Source organism: Urocitellus parryii, chromosome 10, assembly GCF_045843805.1.
Source record: "Urocitellus parryii isolate mUroPar1 chromosome 10, mUroPar1.hap1, whole genome shotgun sequence".
NCBI lineage: Eukaryota > Metazoa > Chordata > Mammalia > Rodentia > Sciuridae > Urocitellus > Urocitellus parryii.
The window spans coordinates 143,585,114-143,607,614 of NC_135540.1; the positions used below are offsets into that span (position 1 = coordinate 143,585,114).

At 48.4% G+C, this 22,501-nt stretch overlaps 1 protein-coding gene across 3 annotated transcripts in view; it reads left to right on the forward strand.

Annotated features, from left to right (window-relative positions):
* Window positions 1-411: 411 nt before the first annotated feature.
* Letm1 (leucine zipper and EF-hand containing transmembrane protein 1) overlaps window positions 412-22,501 on the forward strand; it is a 40,443-nt gene continuing 18,353 nt past the window's right edge. For 2 of the 3 annotated variants that reach the window (XM_026380375.2, XM_026380377.2), the window contains exons 1-5: window positions 412-691; window positions 4,198-4,264; window positions 12,213-12,663; window positions 20,294-20,437; window positions 20,955-21,092. In XM_026380375.2, the coding sequence (XP_026236160.1) occupies window positions 613-691; window positions 4,198-4,264; window positions 12,213-12,663; window positions 20,294-20,437; window positions 20,955-21,092 (879 nt within the window). In that variant the 5' untranslated portion in view covers window positions 412-612. Of the gene's footprint in view, window positions 692-4,197; window positions 4,265-10,042; window positions 10,084-12,212; window positions 12,664-20,293; window positions 20,438-20,954; window positions 21,093-22,501 lie in introns of those variants that run through there. The other variant, XM_026380376.2, reaches the window with a different exon arrangement.

Genomic DNA, 22,501 nt, shown 5'->3' on the forward strand with positions numbered 1-22,501 from the left:
AGCTGAGGGCGGCCTGGGCGCTCCACAGAAAAGGGTGGCCTCAGTCCCGCTCCCTGCCCCTGGAGAGCTTACGGCGCTAGCGAGCGCTTCCCCAGCATCCCAAAAGCCGTACGCGACGTACAGTGCCGAGCTGGCTAGCAGCTAAAATACCGGCTTGCTTGCGGATGCCGCCGCAAAAGAGCCACTGCGCGTGCGCAGACTGCTCGCCGGAAGTCCCGCGGGACCACGAGAACCAGAATGCCCTGTGCCCGCGGCGCGCGGTGCTTGCCGGGATCTGCAGTCCAAAGGTGGGATGGGCGGGCCGCCGCGGTGCACGCCGGGGCCGGTAGTCAGCGGCTCAGGGCCGCCTCTCACCTGGCGGGCGTCTGGCGTCCGGCGTCCGCGGGGCCTATGGGAGCGGCTGCCCGTCGCCCCGCCCCGCCCGCCCTACGTCTGTGCCGGGACATGGCGGCTGCTGGTGCCGGGTCCTTGAGCTGAGCGCCCGCTGACAGCTGCCAACTGTTCCCGTCGGCTGTCCGAGCGGGCCGGGCCCAGGCGCTGCCGGGACGGTGAGGAGCTGCGGCCGTCGAGGAGGAGGAAGTGGCTGCCGCAGGAGGCCGTCTCGGCCTGCACATGGCGTCCATCTTGCTGAGAAGCTGTCGCGGCCGGGGCCCTGCTCTCCTCCCGCCGCCCCGCGCCGCAGCCCCGCGGGGTAAGCACCCGGGCCGGGCCGAGGCGCGGGATCTCGGGGGCTCTGCTTGGGTCCGGGTGCCGCGTGCGCGGGGCTGGCCGCGCGGGCGCCTCCCCGCCGCGTGCGGCCCACGGGGCGCCTGGCGACGTTCTGACCTTAGTCGCCCGGGTCGCTCCAGGTCACTGTCCCCGAGGGGGCGTGGAAAAGTGTCCGTGCCCCCTCCGCGGGGAAGCGCGGCGTCCACTCTCGAGGACGGGCGTGCCCTGTGGCCACGCTCTGGTCGCGGAGTCAGGAGCCCGCAGGCCCGGGCACCACCCGCCCGCCCGCCATTGCCCGGGTGGGGCGCGGGCTGGCTGCGGGCGGCGGCCGGTGCTCCGGCTCTTCAGCGGCCTTCCGCGTTTGTGTCCTGTTTGTAAGGTTGCCATAAAAGTAAAAGTCACCCAGTGAGGGTGAGACACCCGGGAAAATGCAGTTCTGGACGTTTTATGGATTACAAGTGCACCAGGACAGGCACGGTTCTTGTCATTTTTAGCAACGAGGGCGGGTGGGGAGGACCGCAGGAGCTGCCCAGTTCCCGCCGCCTCTGCTGTCAGAGTTGTCTGTACCTGTTGATGTGTTCAGGATGCTGATGAAGTACTTCTGCCTCTTCGCATTTCTATAGCATGTTTATGGCTTAAAAGTTAGATGATTTCTTTCTCTTTTTTTCTTTTTCGTTTTGTTGTGCTTTTATTCCAGAACAGAATATTTTTGTTTTGGAATAAATATATAGTTATTGTTCTTTATTTATTAAGAACATGTTCTTTAGTATTGTACACTGTAGGCAGATGGTTCGCTGCAGAACCAATAAGGGAATTCAGAGCCAATGGGACTCCGGGCTGGGCTGTGGGAATCCTGTTCCTGAATGCCCTGAAGTGACATTCCCCTGGAAGGCCATTATTAAGACCCCTGGTTAGTGTGGTTCACTGTCACAACTAATGAGCTAAGGCCAATACTATATTAAGATTATTTTTATTCTTTTCCATGCTTTATTCAGCACATACTTTTATGTACTTTTTCTTTATTCTGTACATATTTTATCCTGATATTCTCTCTGCTCCTGGACCCATTCAGGACACATTCATTTAGGGCTCTTTAGATTGTGACACTTTCTTAGGCATCCCTTGTTTTCCATGACCTTGATAGTTTGTTTGTTTTTTTTAAGTTGTAGATGGACACAGTACCTTTATTTTGATTATTTATTTTTATGTGGTGCTGAGGGTCGAACTCAGGGCCTCATATGTGCTAGGCAAGTGCTCCACCACTGAGCCACAACCCCAGCCCATCTTGATAGTTTTGAGGAGTACTGGTTAGATATATTGTAGAATGCTTCTCTCATCAATTTTTAAAAAATGTTTTTCCCATACTTAAACTGAGGATAATGGGTTTGAAGGAATAGGGCACAGAGATGAAGTGATTCTCATCACATCCTATCTAGCCTCTGTACTGTCAAGATGATTTATCATTGTTCATTATCACTGTTGATATTGACCTTCATCTCCAGGCCAAGGTGAGCTTGTCTGGTACTCTCCTTCCCCTTTCCATGCTTTCTTTGGGAGAAAGTTGCTGTGTTTGAAGTCCATCTGAAGAATTAGTGGGAGAGAAGTATCCAGTCCCAAGGCCCCACAGTGCTGTTGTTTAAACCCAGGAGGACAATGGAGGAGCAGGCTGAGGGTCAGGAGGAGTTCTTGGTGCTCTTCAAAGTGCAGGTCCCAGGAGACCCTGGGAAACCTCTGAAGAGGAGGAGGTCAGGATCCTGACATGGGAGCTTATTCTTCTGGAGGCCAGGAGAAGTAAAGTGTGGTATAGTAAAAATATATATTTGGTGTCTGTGCCTGATCTTGGTTACTGAACTCCTAAAGCTCTTGGAGTGACAGAATTTTCTGGGTGTGACTGTAGTGGCTTTGTTATTCACAAGTCCCTTCTTGGATCAAAGTATAAAGTGCAGGTGGGGCTGGCCAGGCTGAGATTGGAGAGTTGGAATTTTAGCCTCAATCTCCAGGGAAGGGAAGGATATGAGATTGGGTTTGTAGTGTAGTCCAGTTGTGCCTGTGTAATGAGGCTGTGAAGGAGCCTGATGTGCTTAGGAACCTCTATGCCTCTTCCTCTAGCTGCTCATTTGTGATGCACTGTGACAGTGACGGAAGCACTTAGCTAGGTTCTGTGCAAATTACCAAAACTGAGGGAGCTGTGGGACCCACATTTGTAGTGGGCAAAAGTGTAGGCAGCCTGGACACCCTTGCTGAGGGTCATGGGCTCCTGAGCCCTCACATCCTGGGTGACCTTTCCCCCAGGGGTCTCTGTGGAGAGTTGGAATAGCCCTCAGAGTGGGTTTGGGTAGGGCGGGGGAAGTGGGACTGAAACTGTTAAAGCAGCATTGCCTAGGCTATCAGCTTGGGGCTAGGTAGGTGGGAAATTCTGAGTCAAATCCTGGTGGGACGGGAGTGGCCAGGCAGGGAGGAAGTGCAGCACCTTAAGAAGGGGCTGTGAAGAAGTGCTCATGACCCTGTACTTTTACATTTAACTTGTAGGGCTTGATGCATGTAAGAATGTAGCTAATATCTTTTACATTATGAATTGTGCTGACTAAACACTTGTGAGCCCAGCTCCAACTTACTAGGCAAGTACTCTACCATTGAACAACATCCCCAGCTCCCAACTTACTAACCAAACTGTCCCCAGTCTGGTTAAGGTCCTAAATGTGACATTTGGTGGTATTAGATACCCTTCCCATAGAAGTATGAGTTTTGCCTCCTGGTAATGACATAAAATGACAAGTGGATGTCCTTACTGCCACTCCCACTGCCTGGAGGATTGGGCCAGATGGCATTTCACAGTGCCACCCTTCAGTCTTATTGGCTTCTTGCCTACCTAGCCTCTGCACAGGCTGAGCTGGCCCTTCTGGGGTTGTTGCCCCTGGATCCACTGCACCCACAACTGTCTTGTCCCCTGCATGCAGTTTGATGGCACCACCCTCATGGTGCTGTTAGTGACCTCTGACATGCTTATGAGTACTAGAGTGAGGTAGGGAAAGCATCAGAACATGTCTGAACCCCAAAAACGACCTGTATGCTTGCTCATCACAGCTGTTATCCAAGAAACGGCTTCCTTTTGGTGTTGGTTTTTCCTATAATCTTCAGCCCTTGTCACCTTGGGGTTGTTGCTTGATCTGTAGGGCTGCGTGTGCATTGGGGGTCATGTACACCTTGGCCCCTGACCATCAAAGCCAGCCAAGGCTAGTAGGGAGGAGTTCCCAACAGGCAGGAACTATAGGTCCTAAGCCGGGGACTCAGTGGTCTTTCTCTAGGGCTTGGCCTGCTTGGCTTTCTCCTCAGGGCTGCCCTAAGACCCTGTTTCCTAACTGGAGAGACTTTTCACTTAGCTATGCTTGGAAGCCAGGCTTCCAGAAACTTAATGGGTTTCTACTCTCAGACTTTCACAGATGCCTGGTTGGGACCTGTTCACTTACTTCTTCCTTATTTTTGTCATAGGTAGTCTGGGGCACCGGCATCGTGCTTGTCTCAGTTGTGCCAGCACCGTGGGGCTGATAAGCCGCCTGTAAGTACACTCATCACTTTGTACCTGTCTGCTTGAGAATGCTGAGTGTGGTGGGTAACTCCTGCGTTGTCAGGGAAAGAGCAGATCCTATTTTCTTTTGTTTTTGTTTCTTTTAGATCCTTTATTTATTTATTTTTTTTAGCAGAATGCATTACAATTTATATTACATATATAGAGCACAGTTTTTCATATCTCTGGTTGTATACAAAATAACAATAACCTTTGTTTTTTAATTTTTATTTATTTTTTAAGAGAGAGAATTTTTTAATATTTATTTTTTAGTTTTCGGCGGACACAACAGCTTTGTTTGTATGTGGTGCTGAGGATCGAACCCGGGTCGCATGCATGCCAGGCGAGCGCCCCACCGCTTGAGCCACATCCCCAGCCCCAAACCTTTATTTTTATGTGGTGCCTCACACATGCTAGGCAAGTGCTCTACCACTGAGCCACACCTGCAGCCCTCCCAGCCCTTTTTCTTATGAGCTGCTTTAGCACAGTCACACCTACGGTCTGCACACAGCCCTGGTGATCTGGTGTGGTAGTCTTTCTGTGCTCCACACAGCTTCCCATGTCATCATGCCCTATGCTGTTTGGCAGTATCAGTTGGGGTGTTGGGATCTTCTGTGGGCGCAGAGCAGACCCTCCCTGAACACAGTCCTTCAGGAGCATCCTGACTTGGGAATGACCCCAGCAGGCCCTGCACCTGGCTCTGGGGATGTACCTCAGGCATGGTGGACTTAGCCTTTCCCTGTGGCACCCACAGTTTAGTGATATGACAAACAATAGTGGATAGGTGGTCACAGTGTCTAAGATAAGGTTGTGATGCCGCTGCCAGACCAGTGGGCCAGTCCAGAAGAGCTTCCTAGAGGAAGTGGCAACCACATTCCCTTGTTTTGTACATGGGCTTACCCCAGGTGGCTGTTTGCCCTGCATGTCCTCTCTGCTGGCATCTGCCTCCGCCTGGTCTTACCTGTGTTAGGGAGACCTTCTCTTCCTCCTAGGCTCTCAGTTTAAGACATCACAGTGGTGCTCATCTGTTTTCCCTTCAACAACCCAGCTGCTTCTTGCTTCCTGTGGGAGAGAGCAGGACACCAGTGCCACTAGATACTCCTTATAGCTGTGGAGTTTGCAGGGGTTTTTGTTAATTTGATATTATTAATTTTATGGGGTGGGGTGCTCAGGATTAAACCTAGGGGTGCTCTATTATTGAGCCACATCCCGAACCCCTTTTTTTAAAAAAAATTTTATTTATTCATTTATTTTTGTGGTGCTAGGGATTGAACCCAGGGCTTTGTGCATGTGAGGCAAGCACTCTACCAACTGAATTATATCCCCAGCCCCCTTTTTTAAAATTTTGAGACAGGATCTTGCTAAGTTGCTGAGGCTAGCCATGAACTTGAGATTCTCCTGCCTCAGCCTCCTGAGTCACTGGGATTATAGATATGTACCACTGTACCCAGTGACAGATTTAATTCTTTTTTTTATTTTTTTTATTTATTTATTTTTTTTAAAGAAAGAGTGAGAGAGGAGAGAGAATTTTTTTTTTAATATTTATTTTTTAGTTCTCGGCGGACACAACATCTTTGTTGGTATGTGGTGCTGAGGATCGAACCCTGGCCGCACGCATGCCAGGCGAGCGCACTACCGCTTGAGCCACATCCCCAGCCCTCTTTTTTTTTAAATATATATATTTTTTTAGTTTTTGGCGGACACAACATCTTTGTTTGTTTGTGGTGCTGAGGATTGAACCTGGGCCGCATGCATGCCAGGCGAGCGCGCTACCGCTTGAGCCACATCCCCAGCCCCCAGATTTAATTCTTTAAAATAAAAACTATGAGGTATGTGTGAAGGTTTGGTTGTTACTGAAGCACAATTTGATTTCTGTGGCATATGTCAGTGCTGGAATGAGCAACCAGGCCTGTGTGGCGTCTTGGGCTCAGGCAATGTTTCTGTGGCTGAATTGCTGCTGAACATGCAGTGGTTGGTTAGACACAGACAAAACTGGCTAAGAGAATTGCCCGTAGTCTGGTGTGGTGGTGCACACATGTAATCACTGCAGCTTGGGAGAGTGAGGCAGGAAGATGGCAAGTTCAAGGCCAGCTGGTCTCAAGACAGGATTAGACAGGATTCGAGACCCTGTCTAATTAAAAAGGGCTGAGGGTATAGTTCAGGGGTAGAGCATCCCCAGATTCAATCTGTACTGACACACACACACACACACACACACACACACCAAAAAAAAAAAAACATGAAAAAGCATGATCTAGTCTGTGCCTTCCACCACCAGTTCAACCCAGCAGATACAGGATTAGTAAAGTTTCACTTTCATAGTCTCAGGACTGTTGACATGGAATCTTCTGATGAATAGCAGCATTAAGGTATGCACACAGAGCAGTTTTATTCCTGCTGAAGTGTGCTTTTCTGAAGCCAACTCTAAGGTCTGTGGGTGGCTGGGAGTGTAGTGGTTACCTAGGGTGCCATGCAGGATGTGACCTTGTAGGGCCTGCTCTTTGGGTTCAGAAGAAGCTGGAGTCTGTGTGTTTCTGGTTTAAAAGTACTGACCCCAGTGCTGACTAGGTGCTTCTCATGGGGACTCATGAATCTGCCCATGTGTGAGATAGAGGTGCACTGATCAGAAATTCAAAGCTTACCCAGGCATCTATTATTGGTCCAGTGTGGTCCATCTGCAGTTCCAATGTCTGCCATTTTTCCTAGTGAGTTTTCTAGTGGATGCTTGTCTAGATACCAGGTTCTCGACCTTCATTTCTAGGCCTTGCTCTGAGTTCTTGAGTGTCCCTTTAGATGAACTTGCCAGCTGTTTCAGTTCTAAAAGAGTCTTTATGGGGGCTGGGATTGTAGCTCAGTGGTAGAGCACTTGCCTCTCCTGTGTGAGGCACTGGGTTCGATCCTCAGCACCACATAAAAATAAATAAAATAAAAAAAATTTAAAAAAAAAGTCTTTATGGGATTGTGACTGAAATATCATTAAACTTATCAAACCATTAGGAATAGTAACTTTTTTTTGGGGGGGGGGTACTGGGGATTGAACTCAGGGGCACTCAATCCCTGAGCCACATCCCTGTATCGTATTTTATTTAGAGACAGGGTCTCACTGAGTTGCTGAGGTTGCTGAGAGTGGCTTTGAACTTGTGATCCTCCTGTCTCATTCTTCCACAGTGCTGGGATTACAAGTGTGTACCACTGCTCCTGGCTTAGGAATAGTAACTTTTATAATATCAGATTGTCTTTGAATAAATGCACACCTATAACCCCAGCTACTCAGGAGGCTGAAGTCACAAGTCCCATTTGGACAACTTAGCCAGACCCTGTCTTGAAATAAAAAAATTAAAAAGTGATGGGGATGTAGCTCAGTGGTTAGGACCCCTGGGTTCAATGGACGACTTTTTTTTTTTAAAACATTTTTTTAAAAATATTTATTTATTTATTTTTTAGTTTTCGGTGGAAATAACATCTTTGTTTGTATGTAGTGCTGAGAATCGAACCCGGGTCGCACGCTTGCCAGGCGAGTGCACTACCGCTTGAGCCACATCCCCAGCCCTGGTCGACTTTTTTTTTTTTTTTTTGGTACTGGGGTTTGAACCAGGTGTTTTTATTTATTTTGAGACAGCGTTTCATTCATGCAAAGCAAGTGGCCTGCCACTGAACTACATGCCCAGTCTCTACTTTGTTTTATTAAGATCTTTCCCTCCTCTTTCAGAAAAAGACATGCCATTCTTTTATATTACCTTTCTTTTTTGTGGGGGGAGGTACCAGGGATTGAACTGAGGAGCATTCGAACCACTGAGCCACATCCCCAGCCCTAGTTTGCATTTTATTTAGAGACATTAGAGACAGGGTCTCACTGAGTTGCCTAACACCTTGCTTTTGCTGAGGCTGGCTTTGAACTTGCAGTCCTCCTGCCTCAGCCTCCCAAGCCATGGGATTATAGTTGTGTGCCGCTGTGCCCAGCTTCTTTTTTATTACCTTTCCAAGTGGTTGCTGCTGGCACTTGTGGGATTGCTGTGTGTGATGTTGTTGAGTCTGGCCGCTTGGCACCACTGTGTTTACTTCCAGTTTGGCTCACATGGCAGCACAGATTCAGGTAGGGTCATGAGCTTGCTGGTAGACAACAGTTTTGCCTCTTCCACCCTAGCCTCCAGTGCAAGTGGTTTCAGTTCTTGCCTGTACATCCAGTTCTGCCTTAGGACGGCTGTAGTCAGTCATGCACCATCATAGCAGCAGAACAGGGGCTAGTGCTCATTGCCTGTAGTGTAGCTTTGGGTTTCAGTATTCTTTGCCATGGCTGTTTATTCAAGTATTTTCATTGGGAAGGGACATTGAATTTGTTAAGTACCTTTTTTAGCACTTAAGGTTCTTTTTAGAAGAGATTTACTTAATGAAAAATGGTAAAGCTGTTTAGATGAACTCATATTTCAAATTAGCACTTCCTGGTGAGCAGTAAAGAGCTTTCATTTTTCAATTTGATTGCACAGAATAAGAAATCTTGAATCACACCCAGAAAAGTCATTGTGAGTGGTAGCCATTGGTATGGTTGTTTGGCAGTTATTTTACAGCCTAAGATAGTCTTTGATTGAAATGGCCCAGGCCCCTGATGGGGAGTAGGCAGAGTACTTTCCATCCAGCACAGCATTGGGACATTCCTGAGCAGCTTTTGACCTTAATTATGGAAGTGAGGGAAGGAAGGCAGCACGCCATCTTTGCACAGGCAGTGGGCAGTCATGCAGCGAGCAACAAGCATCCTGCAATCCAGTAGGGCTTTCCCCATGGTGGGAACACTTGATTTGGGGTGAGGGCCCTTTCTGTCCTGCATTTCCACGTGGCATGAATGCCAGTGAGATGTGCTTGGGAAATAGCACTATGCTGATGGCCAGGTGCATCCAGGCCCCTGGCAAATGTTCCAGTAGTATGTGTCCTTGGCACATAGCAACATTGCTTTCCAGGCTCACAGTCTCAGGCCTCAGGCTGGAGCAAGGCACTGGGCCTCTTGGTTACTTTGTTTGTGTATGTTCTCTAGTCCCCCAGCAGAGGGGAGCCAGTAGTTTCACTTCTTAATGTGGAATTTTTGTAAGCACAGGGCTCAGAGTTGTCCTGCGCTTCTGGAGTCATCCTTCCTGGTGGTGGTGGCTGTTGCTATGTCATTCCTCTTTTCTTTGTTCTTTCTTATTGGGGATTTCTTAGCCCCTGTTAGCATTATGCCCTGAAGAACTGGGCAACATGTCCTGGTTGATGTCCTCCCTGGCTTGACCTTGGTTCATTGCCTCACTTTGTGCCTGTCTGAGGGCAGCCATGGCAGGAGGTTCTGGGAGTGCCTTATGGCAGTCGTCTCCTTGGGAGCAGCCTGTAGGCCTTTGTACTTGTGGCATTTTTACAAATTTTGACAGAAGTCAAGAACACATTGTGACAGGAGAGTAGGTCTGGGACCCCATGCTTACTCCCCCAGTGACTGTGCATCTGACATGGTAGGGCTCAGAGATGCTGCTTCTTTGCAAGGCACTCCTTGGTTTTTCTTTTCTGGAAGCGAAGATAGGGTGTCCTGGTTGTGGTTATTGGCATTTGCATCCTCAGGTAAGCAAACAGCTTCACAGCAGTGCTGGAGTGTGTAGTGTGCCCAAGCAGGCCTCCTACCAGCTGTCTACTGTCTGCTTCTTGTTGAGATGTTGCATTTGCTCAGCAAGGTTCCCCCATTTTACAGGTGATTTATCAAGGAAGAGAAAAGCAGGAGCTCAGTGATAGCGTGGTGAGAAGCTGGGCCTCTTGGACTGGCCTTCCTGGATGGTGCTGTCTCAGCTGCTGGCTAAGTTCTGTGTTGATCAAAAAATGTTTTAATGTGATGTAGCAGTGCACAGTGGTGCATGCCTATAATCCCAGCAGCTCGGGAGGCTAAGACAGGAGGATCCCAAATTTGAAACCGGCCTCAGTAAACCTTCCTGGCTAGATTATTAGTAATAGCTCTCTGAGCTTGAACACAGCCAGGTCTGGGGGTGTCCCAAAACCATATATGCCATGAGCTTCTGTGCTTCGTCTGTTTTAAAATCTCTTCATCTTTGTCTGTTGGCTGCCCCTTTAAAAAACTGCTGACATCTTGCCGCCTTATGGAAGCCTTGTTAATCAAATGTTGGAAAGCTGTATAATTAAGCGTGATGGAGAGAGGAATGACATGTATTCCACATGTAGGCACTGATGCCATCCACACATGACGAGAAACGTGGCCAAGTGGTTCTCTGAGCCTGAGTGGGCTCTGCCACGTTCTCTGTGGCCTGGTCCTCAGCAACACTGTGGCTCAGGATGGTGAATTCAAGGTTTCCAGGTGCTTTGGTGATACAGTGAGGAGAGCCCACACACACTGAGGGAGGTACACACCCTCTGCCCACCACACCAGTGTCATGGTGTGGCCCCTGTCCTCTTTTGTCTCATCACTCCATCTTCAGAAGCTTTCTGTGAGCTCAGTGCTAGGCTTTCAAGTCGGTCGTTGAGGGAAGACGGATCCTGGAGGGCTCCTAGAGAGGTCCACAGCCAGTGCCTGTGCCCAGTGTGTTCCATGCTGGCACTGCAGTGCCCCCGCTGGACCTGCCCTCCACCTGCTTCAAGCTAAAGCAGGTAGGTGCACGCTGGTGGTCCTGCAGGATCCAACCACTAAGCCCAGCAATTCTAGAGGTTCCCATCTTGCATCTACTAGTTTGATGGGATAGTCATTGCTACAGCCATTTCCTATTTGGGGTAACTAGGCACATATTCACATGTATTTCCAAAGGAAGCTCCCAGAGCCTAGAGTTGAAGTTACTTGGTCAGGATCAGACAGAAGTAAGTAGTGGAGCCTGATTTTGAGCCTAGACGGTCATGGCCCTCACTCTGGTGTCTAGTCAGATGTAGAAATGACTAGAGATGGGAAGAAACTAAGACAGTGTGTGTGTGTCATTCATATATATATGAATGACAGCCCTCTGGGGTGGGTTGGAGCCTATGGCCACTCAGGTGGCTCTGTCCTCAAGCCATGGGAGAGGCTTCTAATTTACCAGACAAGATAAGTAGGAGATGATAAACCTGAAAGAGAACTGTACAGGCCAGTTGTCCCACGTTGGATGGCAGATGGCATCACAGCTCCACATGGGGAACAGAGGTGATGTATACAACCTCAGGCTCTGGGGCAGGCCTTGTACTTCCTGAGACCTGAGACTGCAGTGGCCCTCCTGACCTGTCTGATTTGTGTGTGGATGCAGTGGGCAAACCTGTGAGCAGGACTCACTGTTGATAGAAGTCTGAGAAGTTTGGCTAACACTTAACCCTCACCAGCTCTGGCCCCGTGTAACCTGCATTGGGTGGGGAAGGAGCAGGCCTCTCCTCTCAGCTCCCCAGATTTAAGACAGCACTGTGACGAGACAACAGAGGAGGTAAGGCGGGAATATGAGCCAGGCAGGGCACAAGCTGTCGATAGCTAGACAGGGGTGGCCAGTGCTAGAGCCCAGTGAGTAGGGGCCTTAGGCCTGGCTGTCTTTGAGTTTGTGCTTTTGCTCCAGAACCTGTCAATCAAAAGTCACCTGTTAGGGGAGAGGACCTCTAAACTAGACAGACTTCTTAACTCTGTTCCCCAAATCCCAAAGAAGCATATCATACCACTTTAAGTTAATGGTGCCCAGAGGTTGGGTTGAGTCCAGGGGTCACTATGCCACTCTGTGCATGTCTGTCCTGCTGTTGTATCTCTCTGGGGACCTGTGAGCCTAGATACTGGTGGATGTGGAACAGGCCCACCTGGGGACACACATCATTCTGCTATCATGCCCAAGCCCTCCTAAGGGTTCCTGGGGGTCTCAGGTCTCAGGAAGTACATGGGATTTAGTGCATGGTTGTGATTCTCTGTGGTGTGTGCTGCTGGGCAGCCACAGACTGCAGCTGGCTCCTCATTGCCATTTTCCCTTTTTCCTTTTTCAAGGAATATTTCATCTGGCTGCTGCTTTCCAGCCCACCCTGTGTACCTCTGCTTCAGAGATGAGCCCCTCAGTGTTTGGACTTTGAGGCCCAAGCACCCACGCATAGCAGCGAGAGTGCCATGGACCCCCACTTCACCAGGCTTGGTTGTTACGGGACCTCGGTACCTTTCTATGCGAGGCTGGCACTCATCACCCCCTCTTAGTGATGACTCTGTGGTGGAGAAGTCCCTCAAATCCTTAAAGGACAAGAATAAGAAGCTGGAGGAGGGTGGCCCCGTGTACAGCCCACCTGCTGAGGTGATGGTGAAGAAGTCTCTTGGGCAGAAGGTGTTGGATGAGCTGAAGCATTACTACCATGGCTTCCGTTTGCTCTGGATCGATACCAAGATTGCAGCACGCATGCTGTGGCGCATCCTCAACGGCCACACCCTGACCCGCCGGGAGCGCAGGCAGGTAAAGGGGACGCACCAAGCTCTTGGCTTCACCCAGAGATTGCTTTCAAAACCTCGTTGGGACTTGCTTTCTGCTGCTTTGGGTGAGGAAAATATCAGTAAAACCTCTGAAACGGGGCTGGGGTTGTGGCTCAGTGGTAGAGTGCTTGTCTAGCATGTGATGCACTGGGTTCGATTCTTAGTGCCACCAAAAAAATAAATAAATAAATAAAGGTACATTGATAGCTAAATATAAATGTACAAAAGTGGGGACATCCCCATAATACCACCATCGAATTGTGACAGGACCTCAGTACCAGCACCCAGTTCCCTCCCAGTGCCTCCTTTCTGTTCCTTGAAAAGTCCACACTGTGCGGCTGTGGCTCTTCTCCCCCAGTGCCACGGTGTTCCTCTGGGGAAGTGTCTCTTTACTGATCAACATCTACACTGGACTGTCAGAAGTCCTGCTGGTATCTACTCCACTCCTTTAGTCCTGGCTCCATGGAAGTTGTTCCTAAGCAGGGCATGGTGGTGCATGTCTGTAGTCCCAGCTGCTCAGAAGGCTGAGATGGGGAGGATCACTTGAGCCCAATAGTTGGAGGCCAGACCCCCATTTCAAAAAAAGGAAGATGGACACAGTGGTGTAAACCTGTGATTCATCAACTCCAGAGGCTGAGGCAAGAGGTTTGTAAGTGTGAGACTGACCTGAGCAACTTAGTAAACTTAGCAAGACTTTGTTTCAAAATAAAAGTTTCATAAAAGGCCTGGGGATGTAGCTCAGAGGTAGAACACCCCTGGGCTCAATTGCCACTACAAAAAAGGTAAAGACTCTTACCATTGTCACTCTTTTTTTTTGTACTGGGGATTAAACCCAGGGGTATTTTACCAATGAGCTACATCCCCAGCCCTTTTTATTTTGAGACAGAGTCTCAGTAAGTTGCTTAAGGCTTTACTATTTGCCCAGGCTGGTCTAGAATTTGGGATCCTCCTGTCTCAGCCTCCCATGTCACTGGGATTATAGGCATGCAACTCTGTACCCTTTTCCTATTGTCTATCTTTGTCTCTCAGGGCTGCCACCTAAATTCTTCTTTTCTATCTTGTTCATTCTTTTTTCAGCTAAAATAATCTTTTAATGCATCTATTAGTTTTCTTTTCAATGCTCATATTTTTACCTCTAGAAGTTCTGTTAAGTTTTGGGTTTTTTGATTTTTTAATTTATATATGATAGCAGAATGAATCACAATTCTTATTACACATATAGAGCACAATTTTTCATATCTCTGGTTGTATACAAAGTATATTCATACCATTCACATCTTTATGCATGTACTTTGGATGATAATGTCCATCTCTTGATAGGCTTTTGTTTATTATTTTTTGTTTTTAATTCATCTTTTTAAGTCTTCAACAATTTAAAGTATACTTATTTACAATTTTAAGTATACTTACATTTGTCTCCTGGCATGAATTCAGTATTTTCATTTTCTTACTTTTGTGGGAGATGAATCCTGCTCTTTATTGTGGACCTTGGCCACAGTGAATGATGTGTGTTTTGTGATTTCGAACTGTCAGTTCATCTGCAGCATGGTCTTGTCCATGGGAACCCTGTGCAGTCTGTGTGTTGAGTCAGCTTCTCCAGTGTGGATGTTGCATTTGCCCTGTGGGTGCAGTGGGAGCTGTAGGATCTTGGAGGCCATGGAAGGAGCCTGTGTGAGATCCCCCTCCAGGTACAGCTTCTCCTGCTTGCTCAGTCCTTCCTCCCAAGAGCACTTCATTGTTCCCAGCTTCTGGGAGTTCCCATTACCTTTTGTGGTCCCCACTATTTATTAATTTTTAAATAAACCTTTAACTTTGGGATGATTTTCGTCTATAGGGAAGTTGCAGAGATGCTGCAGAGTCCCAAATCATCTGCCCCAGCTCACTGAATGCTTGTCTTGGTAACTGGTCACAGCCCAGCCCCTTACTCCTGACCCAGGCTGATTCTGTTTCCACTTTCTGGGCAACTTCCTTTCTCTATTACAGGACCCCATGCTGCTCCTGAGGCCCTTCTTGTCTGTGATGGCCCTACAGTGGGGCACACTGGCTGGTGTCTGGTAGTGCAGACCCGGGGCTTGTCTTGCATTGTTTCCTGGTCAGCAAGTACCCTTGTCACCTCCTAGCAGGGTCAGTGAGATACCTCAGGGATCATTGGTCGTGTGGCCCAGATGACGTCTGCCCGGTGCCTCCTTGCACAAAAAACACCCTCTGCCCTGAGGACCAAGGAAAGCAGGTCCAATCACTCAGCTCTGCTCCTGTGGCTGATGCCCCCATGTGTGTCCAGCCTGGGCCCTGCCCCTATGCTACTTACATCCCACTGCCCTATTGCTCTTTCCCCATGTGTGGTCTCAGAGATCCACTCGGAGCATGCATGTCTGAAACAAAACCCAGTCTTCCCCCTGCCCATTCCTGAACATCTCTTGGTGGCCTCCAGCTGCCCTCAGTTCAGCATGGCAGCCCACCCTCGCTGGCACTTAGGCCAAAGCCTTGGCAGCTCCCAACATCTACATTGTTCTATAGCAGCCCTAGTCTGAGTGCTCCCCACCCCACCACCCATCCTGCCCGAAACTGTGGCCTACGAGCCCTGCGGTCTGTCTCCATGCTTTTACAACAACAGTCCTTTTAAAACAGAAGTAGGCAGGGTGTGGTGGTGTATGCCTGTAATCCCAGGGGCAGCTGGGGAGGCTGAGGCAGGAGAATAGCTAGTTCACAGCCAGCCTCAGCAATTTAGCAAGGTCCTAACAACTCAGTGAGGCCCTCTCTCTAAATAAAATATGGAAAGGGCTGGGGCTGTGGCTTAATGGTTAAGTGTCCCTGGTTACAATCCCTATACCAAAAAAAGTGGGAAGTGGGTTCAAGCTCCGTGCTCTGTGGGTCCCTTTCCCTGGTTGAAGCCAGAGCCTTCCCAGAAGCTATCCTGCCACATGCTCCACCCTCTCTCTGACCCTGCTTCCTGTATTCTTCCTGTATAGGCTTGCTGCCCATAGCTAATTCTCGGTATGTCTTGGAGCCTTTGTGCCAACAGGCCCCACTATGAAACCTCTCATGTGAAACACGAGACCACTCCAGATACACAGGACCTTAGGGCCTTCCACTGACAAGTGCAGCCAAGTGCCTGCGTGTTCCTTCCTGTCCAGCTATCTCTAGCAGTTGGGCATTGGGCTTGCAGAAATAGAAAATGGTTTATGCCTGCAACTGAGGTGGGCATTTGTAAAATGATAACTGATAAGGATTTTGGGTATTTGTCAGCTGTGTGTCCATGTAGCAGGGGAGTCCTCATGAGCTTGGTGATACAACTTGGGGTGGGAGCTCAGGCATACGGACTCTTTCACCAGGAACCTGAGGCCTCTAGTCTTCTGGTGTGAGCATTTGGATGCCAGTAGTTCTTCCTGGCCCTCCAGCAGGGTACAAGGGCAAGAAAAGGGATTTTGGTTTCTCAGTCCACTGGCACCTCCATATCTCATCTCCTTTGGAGTATGTGTCCTTGTATTGATTTGGAGTATTTGTTCTCCTGTGTGCATGTGATAGGAAACTAGCTTATTGTTTCAGGTCTCATGTTTGAATCCTATCCATGTTTTAGCAGTATCTTTGATCTTTTCTGAAAAACATGTATTTTTTAAATTGATACATAAAAGCAAAAATTATACCTATTTAGGAGGTACATGTGATGTTTCAATACACATACACATTGTATAATGTTTAAATCATCCTCTGCCTTTTTAAAGATAATTGTGCTTAAATGAGCCATATAACAAGTACTTGTAATTCTGCTTTTGTGTTTATAAATGCTTAAAAAGTTATTTTATTGCTCTGTGCTTTGCAAAAAGTTTTGTTTTACAAAAATATGCAAGCATTGTTTGAAATATATGTTCTGATGGATAAATTCAGCCCGTTCTAACTGGACATCAAGCATCTTGGTGTTAAAATGTGCCTGAAAGCGTGGTGTTTCAGAGGTGCTGTGACCCTGGCTTTAATTTTTGGCTGGCACCAGGCAGGCATACGAGCGGGATGATCTCACAGTTTTTTGTTGCCAGTGTCTGTAGTGTGAGCCTGCAGGCACAGTGTTTCTGCAGCATCAGGGGTAGGAGAGCTTCCCCACCCTGACTTAGCATCTGGGCATTCCCTACAACCATGACCAAAAGGAAGGGACCAAGGTCAGGAGGCTGTGGCAGATGGGTTGCCCCTCTCCTCTGGACTTCTCGTATGCCCAGTGGTGACTTGATCTCTCATAGAAACCCTTCTTCCAAAGCAGAGTGTTTGAGTTAATGGTTATGCCACAGGCCTTTTGTTCTTTGTGAAGTAAGTGAAGTCATAGTCCATGCTCTCCTTCCTTCTTTTTTCCAGTTCCTCTTTTTTGTGCGTGTTCCCAGGTGTTAGCAGTGGCCCTAAGCAATTTAGTAAAATTAAGTTGAGACTTTACTAAGTTGCTTAGAGCGGCCAAGGAAAGATGCAAAATTCCTTTGCTTGGACAGTCTGCCCAGAATTGGGCAGCAAAGCCTTCCACAGTGAGCGGAGGAGCACTTTACCTGATGACCTTGGGAGTTGTTCCTGAGGAGAGTAATTCCAGCTTCTAAGTCTATACTTCATTGAGAACAGAGGGTTTTGTTTTATTTTGTTTACCTGGCTGGAATTTTTCACAGGGTGCTAATTTGGAAGGGAGCAGAGGGATCATTTACAGGAGAGGGTCACACTAGAGCTTCAGAGCTACCCTGCTAGCATGTGTCAGGTGCTTAATGAGTAAGACCTTGCTTTGTGGCCTGGCCCCCTCCATCTCCTCTACCTTCCCATTCTGCCTGAGTTCCAGTTTTGCTATTTCACTGAAAAAGATGAGTCTTAAAGGAAAAATAGGGGGAGGCACTTTGGAACAGCCACATAAAGACCAGACAGGTGTCAGCAGGAATGTGGGGCTGGGGGCCAGGTCCCCCCTGACTTGCACTGAGGAGAGGGTCTGTAGAGCCTGTTTGGATTTTCCTAGGATCTCATAGGTAATTTTGATTTGAGCAAAGTGTTATGGGTTTGTTTATTTCTGTGTGGTACTGAGGATAAAACCCAGTGCCTCACATGTGCTAGGCAAGCACTCTGCACTGAGCTCAGCCCCAGCCCCATGAACATTGTTTTAAGTGGAAGACATTTGAAGTGTGTGACTCACATGTCACTGTTGGGTACTTGCTCATAGTGTTAAGTAGAAGATAACAAATAAGCCTAGAGGGTCAGTATAGAATAGCTGCATTTGGTGAGTCATTTGGGACTCTGGTTTTGAGAACCAGCAGGAAAAGGTAGGTTTCTGAGCCTCTAGGACACAAGTGACCATGCCAGAGCAGAACATAAGATGCTGTTCAAGCAGCTGCCTGGCAGCACTATTGCACTTCCTGGCTCTGGAATTGAGGATTCTAGTTTCCTCCCATTAGTGGAATCACAAAATTTGACCTTGTGTCTAGCTTATCTCACCTAGCATTGAGCTCAGGGGCACTTGACTACTAGGCCACATCCCCAGCCCTATTTAGTATTTTAATTAGAGACAGGATCTTACTGAATTGCTTGGTGCCTTGCCATTGCTGAGGCTGGCTTTGAACTTGCGATCCTCCTGCCTTAGCCTCCTAAGCCGCTGGGATGATAGGCATGTGCCACTGCCCCCCCCCACTTTTTATTTTTTATTTATTTTATTTATTTCATTTTTTTAAAGAGAGAGGGAGATCATTTTTTATTATTTTAAACAGAGAGAGAGAGAGAATTTTAATATTTATTTATTTATTTATTTTAGTTCTCAGCGGACACAACATCTTTGTTTGTATGTGGTGCTGAGGACCGAACCCGGGCCGCACGCATGCCAGGCGAGCGCGCTACCGCTTGAGCCACATCCACAGCCCCCCCCCCCTTTTTTTTAACTACAGGGGATTGAACCCGGGATGCTTTGCCACTGAGCCATATCCTCAACCTTAAATTTTTTTATTCTTGAGCCTAAAATTTAGTGAGTCTCAACTTAATTTTACTAAGTTGCTTAGGGCCTCAAACTTGCAATCCTCCTGCTTCAACCTTTTGAGCCACTAGGATTATTTTGGAGATGTATCATATCAGTTATTAGTTTTGAGAAGCTTTTGTAAAATTATCAGGAGAAGTCACATTTTCATCAGGTGCTCTTTTGCATCAGATGATGCATCGTCTGCATCTGCATTAGATGATCAGATGATTTCCTGCTTTATCTTGAGGAGATGCTCAGGGTACACACAGACTGGGAGCTCCCTCAAAATACACAACCCATGGGCTGGGAATGTGGCTCAGGCGGTAGCACGCTTGTCTGGCATGCGTGCGGCCCGGGTTCGATCCTCAGCACCACGTACCAACAAAGATGTTGTGTCTGCCGAGAACTAAAAAATAATTAAAAAAAAAAAAATACACAACCCAAACAGACTGGAAGAAGTCAAGAACAGAGAAGGCACACTGGCTAGCCCTGGCCAGACAAAGAGGATTTCAGAGCAGCTGCACTGGGAGCAGGGAGGGAAGGTGCACCTCATCCCAGAAGCCAGGTGCAGAAGAGCTCAGTGTACTGCACATACCTAGAATGTCCAGAGAGGACATGTCCATTTTGTAGAGCAAAATGGAGTTATCCTTCCTGAACACTGGGGGCTTTCTGGCATGTGAAAATATAAATCTGGGTTTGGGTGGTGGTTTCAATGGAATCTATAAATTTACCACGAATCCCTGAGTTGTACACTTACAATTTGATGAATGCTGTGGTATGCAAATTTTACCTGAGTGGTAAAATACTGCTTTAACCTCAGTATTTAAAACTAATGGAGAATACCAAAAAAAAAAAAAAAAAAGCAAAATCAAGACAAAATGAGTACCATCTTGAAAGATATGCCCCTGTCCAGACTGGGACAATTTGAGAGTGAGAGCAAGTGAAAAGATAAAGGAATCCATGAGTCTTTTGGAATAATAAAGAGCATGGGAGTGCAAGAAAGCAGGCTTCTCTCTGGCTTCAGGTGGCAGGTACAGAGATGGGGAAGGGCTGCTCTGGAGCACCAGTGTGAGGAGGAGACCTATCTTTGTAAGCCTGGGGTGTCCCCTGCAGTGGCTGGCTCACAATCGAGCAGTCAATGTGTGTTCTATCAGAGATGTTTTTTGGGTCTTTCATTGTCTCTCTATGACACGTGCCAAGTGAACCTGGCCTGTGAGCTACCACCATATACCACTTTCCGAAGACAATTGGCATGTAGATTTGGGTGGTGGTAGGGATGTGCTGTTTTGTTTTGTGGTGCTGGAGATTGAACCCAGAGCCTGCCTCATGCTAGGGCAGGCGTTCTACCATTGAGCTACATTCCTATTCCTTTTTATTTTATTTTGAGATGGGGTCTTGCTTAGGATGGCCTGGAACTTGTGATCCTCCCACCTCAGCCTGCCACGAGTAGCTGGGATCACAAGCATGCTTGGCATGTGGTTTTGACTGTCAAGAAAGAAATGGGTTTCAGGAGATATCTGCTAAGTGGTTTTGGAACTTGGAGCTCCTGAGCCATATGCCCATGGTTGTCCTTGTAAGTGATGACAGAAATGCTCCCACTGTTTGCTCCTGTTCGCATCTTTCTCTGCCCCCGCTGATAGAGACCTCCTCTCTCCAGTTTCTCCGGATCTGTGCTGACCTCTTCAGACTGGTCCCTTTCCTGGTCTTCGTGGTGGTGCCCTTTATGGAGTTTCTGCTGCCTGTGGTCGTGAAGCTCTTCCCCAACATGCTGCCATCCACCTTTGAGACCCAGTCCATCAAGGTGAGGACATCATGGTCATAAGCACGTTTAAAAATGCATCTGAAGTTCCTCACCAGAGCCATGTTGCTTGTGACTGACACATGAGGATGAGGTGTCTTGTCATCCACAAAGGCTCAGGGTCCTCCATACCCTGTCATGTGTGTTCTGTCTGGGAACCTCTGTGAGGCCCCTTTGAGTGAAGTGGTTGTGTTAGCTTCACTGTCTGGCAGTGAAGAACATGCCTGCCAACCCCTGCTCTAGGGAGTCACACAAAGATGTATATATTTTTAAAGCCATGAAATAGAAGAGATTGTTTCAGAATGTATTGCACTTAGATGAAAATAAGCATTGTTGTACGAAATGTGTATTAGAGCTTGGGGAGCTTGGGGGAACCTGATGGAAGTGTGAGACGTTTGTTTTACAGGGGTGATGGCAGTTGGAGGAGGCTCCTGGAGCTGTGGCCTGGAGTAGAGGGAGCTGGTGGGATGTGGGAGGGCAGCAGGCCAGGGCAAGCCCAGCCCTCTCTCTGCCCTTGCAGGAGGAGAGGCTGAAGAAGGAGCTACGGGTCAAGCTGGAGCTGGCCAAGTTCCTACAAGACACGATTGAGGAGATGGCCCTGAAGAACAAGGCAGCCAAGGGAAACGCCACCAAAGACTTCTCTGCATTTTTCCAGAAGGTGCTGTGTGCCTCAGCCCCGTGTACTCTCCATCAGTCCAAGGCTAGGTGGAGCTGCAGAGCACTCCAGCCTTGGCAGCTGCTTCCTCCCTTCTCTTCCTTCCTTTTGGCTACACTCAGCAGAGCGGAGCTGCCAGGCAATGCTGGCTGGTGCTTTAGGGAGTTTAACAAGGAGACTCTGTTGGTCTCCAGAATCACTTATTCATGTCCTGGCTTTGCAGCACTCAGAGAAGGGAGAACATCATAGACAAGGAGTCCAAGACCTGAGATTATGGTATGGTGGGTAGTTTGGCTGAGCCACTTTGCCTGGTGCTACCTAGAATCTTGTCAGAGTCTGGGTGACGGCAGCAGGAGTTGAAAAGGGAGAGGGAGTGCTATCGACAGGGTCTCTGGGATCAAGCCCAGGGTCATGGAGCTTGAGAGATTTGTGTTGCTTTTTGAAGTCTGAAGACTGTCTGAAGCTGGGTGCCATGGTGCACACCTATAATCCCAGCAGCTTGGGAGGCTGAGGCAGGGAGGATCACAAGTTCAAAGCCAGTCTCAGCAACTCAGTGAAACCCTGTCTCTAAATAAAATACAAAATAGGGCAAAAAGACTGTGTCTGAGGTTCTCAGAAAACCTCCACCAGACAGTGTCATTGGGCTTTGGCCCTTGCTTATGTGTTGTCTGGTGCTTTGCACTGCAGCACAGAGGAGCAAAGTCTGCAGCTACAAAGGCAGAAATACCTGCTCTGTGGCCTTTACAGAAAAGTGTGCTCACCCCAGCGCAACTTTGGAGATGTCATCTTTGGGGAAGAGGCAGGTATAGCTATGGGATGTTTTCCCACTCATCTTGATTCAGGCTGCTTTTAGTGATCTTTGTTTGTATGTGGTGCTGAGGATTGAACCCGAGGCAGGTATAGCTATGAAACCGTTGAGTAGGTAGGTTCTGCAAGAAGCTGCAAGCAGCTGCGCTTCAGAGTCCCAGGAGAGGGTGGGGTCAAGTGGGAGCTAGAAGGGAGGTGGGGCTTCTGGTGGGCTGCAGCTCCAGAGAAGGACCTGCTTGTGGCAGCCTGGGTTGAGGGATGCTGCATTTGGCCTTCTCCCTGGAGAACCCCCGAAACTGTTTCTAGGTGATATCCTGTGTGGCTCAGTCTGGGTCCTTTTGATCTGAGTCAAGCTCCTGGGGGGTGCCAGGTCTGCTGTTCTACTCCCTGACCTCTGCTGGGGACCAGCCCAGCTCACTCCTGATAGAGACTAAGCCTATCTGTTATATGGGAAGAGGTGTGGGCCAGACTGGTCTGAACTGAGGTTCTCTGCTTCCTAGAGGGCAGGCACATAGACAGTAGCAGTCCAGGGCTCAAGTGGCAGCCCATTCCCCTGTACTTGGACTCTCTCGGAGGGAAAAGCAGGTGCACACAGCTCTGCCCTC